Raw genomic sequence first — 7,069 nt, forward strand, 5'->3', positions numbered from 1 at the left:
CTTTCCCTCTTCAATCTATACTCCTTATAGGGCCACTGGAACCATCCCACTGAACTAGAAATCACTCCTCTGCTCAAAACCTAAGGGGTTCCCACTTAGAGAAAAAAGCCTAATCCTTACAGTGGCCCCCGAGGCCCTATTCCTCTGGCTCACTGCAGCCCTGAAAGAATGGCGCGAACCGTAACAGGGCTAAGAAATTATTCCTAGGGAATTACAGTATAATCAGTGAAAAACCCCATGAGGCAGACAGAAATTCTGTTAAGTTCACTAACTCAGGCCAAAATTTAAATCTATTTTACTCCTAGTCCAGTTATGATTTTTAAAAAATGTTTATTGAAGTAGTTGATTTACAACCAGTTATGATTTTGGAAGTCCTGTAATATATTATTTCCATCATGATACTCTGTATACTCAGCAGTCAAATCAATGGTTGATTATACATATACTTTCCGGAAACTAGATTCCCTTCCACCCATCATACTAGAAATAACAAAACATTACTAGAGTTGCATGATGTCACTCCAATGCCTTTCTTGCTGGTCTTGTCAACTCCCATTGCTCTTTCACTGTACTTGGCTTGCAAATTCCCACATGTAGGATCAATTCAATCATCAACTTTCTTTGCTTTTTTGAGCTGAGTGTGGCTAGAGAAAAGTCAAAACTGTCTGTGCTTGTCCACTACAAATTATTGCTCTCCCAACTGCATTAGACTCTTAAAACCATTCAACAGTCCAGGGCCGATCTGCTCAGCTCCTCTTCTGATTCCCTGAGCAACCACTCCAAAGCTTTACTATCTCAACTACTATTTCCACCCCTATGCTCAACAAGTGACCCTGTCTCCCACATCCCCAAGAAATAAACACTAGCAGCTGTTTTCCCTCAGACCCATCAATAAGCCTTTCTATAAATAGATCTGTACTCACCATCTCCTCTGCCTTCTCAGAAGGAGTGGTGTCCCATGGAGAGCAGAGCTCTCCGGCTACCTGAGCAGGTAATCTTCCTGTTTGCTCTAGAACCTGCTTGTACACTGCTCTTCTAGTCAAGTTAGCCCTGGTCCCACAACACTTCCACACAGTGAGGACCTAATTTCCAAATCCAATACTTTGCAGGCTTCTTGATCTCTCTTTGGTATTTTGCCTCAATGATCATTCTGACCATGTCCTTAAAACTCTCTCAACTTCTGGGGACTCTTTTCATTTTCTCCCCACTCATCTCAGCCCCATCAGTTAGTCCATTTCTTCTCCTTGGCCTGTGAATGCTGTTTCCCACTGGGTACTATCTAGCGTTGGCAAACTCAGCCATTCTTGACTAATAACTCTGAAATTTATACCTTCAACTCACACCTCTTATTCTAAGTTCCCAATCATAATTTCAAGTTACTAACTAGACATATCCACCTGGATATATTTACTTATTAAACAACTGAGTGCCTTCAACGTGCCAACCACTGTCAGATGTGCTTGCGATAGAGCAATGAAAGGACACAATCTTCACCCTTTCAGATCTTACTTTCTAGTTTGGCACGGAAGGGATTAGACACTTGACAGGCATTTCAAATCCAACATATCTGAAAACCAAACTTATTAACTACCTTCTAACTCTGCTATTCTCTCGTATATTCCTCATCTCCTTCTCCTCTGTCTAGCACGTGTATTTATTCAGCCACTATGCCCTGTGCATTCTATCTCCTGAACATCTCTCTGCTATGTCCCCTCCTTCATCCCTTCTTCCACTGCCTTAGTTCTACCTTTAACATTTCTCATCTGGACTGCCGCAAAAGCCTGGTAACAGGTTTCTCTGCTTTCTGCAAGGAAGAAGCAATCCACCTTCCACATCGGAGTCATCTACAACGCTATTTTCATCTGGGCATATGTCCTTCCTAGCTGGTGACCCCTCAGGACTTCCCACATTATGCACTTTATCTGTATTACCCATATCTACTCCTGCTTCCAGTAAGAAAAAGTGCTCCAGGTGGAACCTAATGACCTACCTACACGTTATCCTCTCTGCTGGCAAGCCTTCCCCATCCCTGGGAGCCTACACAATCAACATTTAAGGCTTAGCTCCTGTAGGCAACAGCACAGTGGTTAACAGCCCAGTACCTATAGCTAGACTCCCTGAGTTTGAATACAGCTCATACTGGCTGTATGAACCAGGGCAAGTTATTTAATTTCTCTGAACCTCACTTTTCCTTTCCAAAGTAGGAATAATAGTAGCAGTTACTTCACAGGGATTTGAGAATTGAGTTGATGTGTGGAAAGTCCCTAGTATGCAGCAAACATCAGTGTGTAGTTACCATTATGTCTTCATTCTCCTTCGTACTCACACGGCACTTCACAGGTAAGCTCCTCACTACACTGCCATGGCCCCAGGGCAGGAACTTTCTCTTCTTCCTCTGCCAACATTCATCTTATCCTTTGCCAACCAAATCTATGTCACGTTTTTATTGGAAATAGCTATCAATAAATGTGGAATATGTTCAAGCTAAATGCTGAGTAGGTACAAAAGAAAATGCAAACATCTGGGCCAAGTCTTAAAAGGTAAGTCAAATTTCATGTGAAAAAAAAGGTGAGGGGAAAAAAAAAACACTCCACAACACTGAGAAGCATACATAAAGCAGACATTCAAGTGCAGAAGTGGTTGGGCAATGACAAGTAGACTAGAATATGCCTATTGTGTGTGTGTGTGTGTGTGTGTGTGTGTGTGTGTGTGTGTGTATGGGGCAGGGGCATCTTGAGAAATGAAGTCAGCCAGGAAGGGTGATGAAGTGTTCAATGCTAGCATAAGGAGTTTGGACCTTACTGCAAAAAGAACTGGGTCCCCGTAAGTCCTTGTGACTATTGGTGCCATATGATCTAATCATTTCAGTTAGGTAACTACCAGTCATGTGCAGTCTGGACTGGAAAGTAGAGAACCTGGAGATAGACCAATGACAGATACTGCTACAGTCCAGGCAAGAGATACAGGGAACTTAACTGCGGCCATATAAATGAAAGATGGGCTAACAACATTTCTGAGGTGAAATTATCTGGCCTCAGTGACTGTTCTGGTATGGGGATGAAGGTTATGATTCAGAAGCTTCATTGCATGAAGGACTGGAAATGATGACATTAATGAAGATAAGGAATAAGAGGGAGGAGCAAGGCTAGGAGTCCAGGAGAGGTGCACTTCCTCCACCTGAAGTAATTCTGAAAACAATAAACATATTATTTAGAATTCAAATCAAATGCTAAGAGAATTACGCCATCATGCTGGCATGTACTGCTCTATTTAACAAGCACATCAGAGCAAAATGTGTCCAGTTCAAAGGGCTCATTTGTTTACTAAATAATATGTTACTGTCCTTCCTTTGGGAAAGAAAAAAATACCCTACTATGCAGAGGTGTAACCGAAGAGATCAAAAAGTGGCCAATAATTTTCAATATTGTGTATTCTTGAAGTTTGCTTTTTAAGTTTCTTACAAAACAGTATATTCTTAAGGCTGTAAGACTCTCTTCTGTTCCAAATATCATAATGAAAATTTAAGGCTGCTTAAAAATGTATTTAAAAATGCTATCTTTAATTTTGCTTACTTACTGCTTTGAATGAAAGGCTTGCATTATTATTTTTGAATCTGTGATGTCCCCCCTACAATTTGTATCAAATATGTACTGCATGCTTTTTCTCTATCAAGACTTTCTTAAAAGGCTGAACAAGACAATCTAAACTAAAAGTGCAATGCCTAAAAGATCTAATCTATTTATGGCCATCTATTTCTATCAGGACAAACACAATATAAGGAAATTTAAACAGGCCTGAAATTTCTGTTCCTGAAATGAGGAAAGAGCAGGATAACTTTGTGCAGCCATAATCAGACTTCAGTGTACAATGGAGTCTTCTTGCTTGTTAACAAAGTACTTATCTGTCCTCCCTACCTCAAGAGATTGATTTACTAGAGGGTGGGCTCAGAAACTTTTGACTTTAGTTTTTCAAACACCCCAGGTGATTCTGATGCAAGTGTTTCAAGGCGACTTTGAGAAATATGTGCACTGGCTTTGATGTCTGCAACATGGTTTAAAGTCCACCTCTCTCACTCACTGGCTGTGTGACTTCAGACTACTTACTTAGTTTCTCTGAGGTTCAGATTTCTCATCTGTAAACGGGGGATACTAAAAGTTTCACAAGGATGATAAGAGGATATAATGAAACAATGCTTATACAGTGCTAACATAGTGCCCAGATGACTATTACTATGATTCACCTACCCCAGAAGATACATATATACACATTCATACACATGCACTTTGTCTTAAAATTCATTAGAACCTAAAATTTTAAGAAATAACCAGAAATCCTACATGATGCTTTCATGCTAACTAGTAATTGTAAATGATGCTTTTCTGTAAACTGAGGAATTTATTAGTTCATCGTTTATAAAAATATGCAGCACCTTCTGCACCTTTCTTACCATTTTAAAGCTTTATAAAGGTCATCAGTTAATACTAACTACCTTATCTCTTATTTAAAAAAAACAGGAATAACATCCTATAAGAATATTTTATCACCTGCCCAAAATCGACTAAATGACGTGTCTCTCACATTGTCTAAGATAAATAAGTAAAAGCAAAATGGAAAACTAAAGTGCAAACTGTTAAATGTGAAGGAACCATGGAACGTTGCTGAGCTGCAATCATCATGTATCAGTATTTTTCAAGTGCTCACTTGTACAAGGCACTATACAGATTACTACCCTTCGGCCAAGGTAAATGGGGGTAGAGCGTGGGAGGGAGGAATCACAGCCTTGAAGGCCCTTTCTGAACTGAAATGCATTGCCTCAAATCACCACCAAGGGATCTCTGCAAAAGATGTATTTCTTTGGACATTAGGAAAAGTAAAGGTACTGTGGACTACCAGCACTTTACAAAATCCGGTAGGATACTGGAGAACAGTTTAGATTCGGCGACTGTAAAATCCCGTGCAAAAGGGTAATTTAGAACAAGCCCGTACTATAATGTTTTAGAGGGAAAGAAGGGTGGGCGAGGGCGGGTTCGAGAGGTCCCCAAGGGGAAACTGAAGGTGCCGGCAGGAAGGTCTGACAATGGGTTTTCATAGCCCCCAACTTGGTGGCGGCGGGTGTCCAGCTCCGGCCTCCACCTCCACTTCCCCACCTGCACCCGGACCGGGCGGGGAAGGAGGTCCACCGAAGAGTCGGAGCCGCGGCGGGGTCCAAGAGCGGCCGCGGGTCCCCGGGAAATCAGAACCGAACGGCCCCAAGGGAGGAAGGGCTGCAGGAGGGCGGGGCGCGCTGAGGCGAGGAAATCGAAAGGAGGCCGGCGGGGAGGGGGTGCCGCGCGGCCGGAGACACCCCCCTCCCGTACCACACCCCTGGACCAAGGCGGGGGAGGGAGGGTCCCGCTAGCCAAAAGGAGGCAGAACTTACTCCGCGGTCCTCCTCCGAGAGGAAGTCGGGGCCGTCGTCCAGGCCTTCCTGCGAGGTCGGCGGGGCCCGGCGCGCCGGGGAAAGGATGGAGTGGGGGGGACACAAGGAGAGACATTAGTGTCAGGCCGGCGCGGCCCCCGCACCCGCCCCGCGCCCGCCGCCCCCACCGCGCGCCCGGGGCTCGGCGCCGCGGACACCCACCATCATGGCTGCTCCGAGGCGAGGGCTAGCGCAGGCGCGCACCGCACCACGGGCCGGAGAGAGCCGGCGGCGGCCGGCAAGCGGGGCGGGGCCGGCGGCGGGGCCTCGGAGCAGCCCCGCCCCGCCCGACCCGACGGGGCCGGGGTCCGAGAGCGCGGAAGAAGGAAGGAAGTGCCCTCCGCCCAAGGTCGAAGCACCCTTGGCCGAGTGGGCCCGAAGGCCCAGGCTCACGTGTCTGGAGACAGCTCGCTGCTGGGCGGCTCTGATCCCAGAAGGGCCGAAGGCCACCTGGGGAGCTGTCCAGTTCCCGTTCTCTGAGGGCTGCGGCGAAAAACCAAGCAAGCGCCCTCCGGAAGCCACAGTAAATCATCTAGTCTTTGTATAGTGCCACACGATAATTAATCACAATTAATATTTTGCCCGTAGAAGTTGTGGGAACCCAGGCCCTTTACACCGTCATCAGTTAGGGGCTGTAATCAAGCTTTTACTGCTAGTGAGGCAATAACTATCTCAGGGTTTGGGGCGCTAATGGTTGAGCACTATGTAAATGAGCTGTTCACATTACAAGAGTATTCCTTTTCTTTATACCAAGAAATGTCCCCAGGCATACTCTAACTGTCCAGTTGTAGAGCACCACACGGGTGTCCACAGGCACTTGAGACAAGACAAAAATCATTCCTTACCCCCTGCCCCACTTTTTCTATTACACACACGCACAAACAAGCAATCCTGTACTCCCATTCAGTTAATGGCATCAGTATCTTCAGATGTTCAGGCCAGAAACCTAAGTCCCATTCAAGTCCTTCCTTCCTCTCCCTCACTCGTTACACCATTTAGTAACCAAATCCTATTACATCTGTAATTTATCATGTGCCATTACCTCTTTTTTTTTTTTTTTTTTGCAGTTCGCGTGTCTCTCACTGTTGTGGCCTCTTCCGTTGCGGAGCACAGGCTCCGGATGCGCAGGCTCTGTGGCCATGGCTCACGGGCCCAGCCGCTCCGCGGCATGTGGGATTTTCCCAGACCGGGGCACGACCCCGTGTCCCCTGCATCGGCAGGCGGACTCTCAACCACTGCGCCGCCAGGGAAGCCCGCCATTACCTTTTAAACTGGTCTCATTCCTCCTCCTAACCCCCTTCCACAGCAATTACCCTCAGCATCTCTTGTCTGGCCCGTTTCTTAAAAACCATTAAAAAAAGCTGAAGTAGAGTTAATTTACAATGTTGTATTAGTTTCAGGTGTACAGCAAAGTGATTAAGTTTTATATATATATACATGTATATATATATTCTTTTTCAGATTCTTTTCCATTATAGGTTACTACAAGATACTGAATATAGTTCCCTGTGCTATACAGTAGGTCCTTGTTTATCTATTCTATATATAGTATTGCATATATGTTAATCCCAAACTCTTAATTTATCTCCCCCCCACCCTGGTCTGGCCCTC

General features: G+C 45.2%; 1 protein-coding gene across 1 annotated transcript in view; it reads right to left on the reverse strand.

Moving 5' to 3' along the window:
* SNX6 (sorting nexin 6) overlaps nucleotides 1–5,640 on the reverse strand; it is a 55,288-nt gene extending 49,648 nt beyond the window's left edge. Inside the window, exons 1-2 of the mRNA XM_007464809.1 lie at nucleotides 5,621–5,640; nucleotides 5,420–5,467 (exon numbers count right to left, since the gene is read on the reverse strand). Coding sequence (XP_007464871.1) covers nucleotides 5,420–5,467; nucleotides 5,621–5,626 — 54 coding nt within the window. The 5' untranslated portion in view covers nucleotides 5,627–5,640. The remainder of the gene's footprint in view (nucleotides 1–5,419; nucleotides 5,468–5,620) is intronic.
* Between the last annotated feature and the right edge of the window lie 1,429 nt (nucleotides 5,641–7,069).

The sequence above is a fragment of the Lipotes vexillifer genome, unplaced genomic scaffold (genome assembly GCF_000442215.2).
Source record: "Lipotes vexillifer unplaced genomic scaffold, Lipotes_vexillifer_v1.1 scaffold324, whole genome shotgun sequence".
Lineage (NCBI taxonomy): Eukaryota > Metazoa > Chordata > Mammalia > Artiodactyla > Lipotidae > Lipotes > Lipotes vexillifer.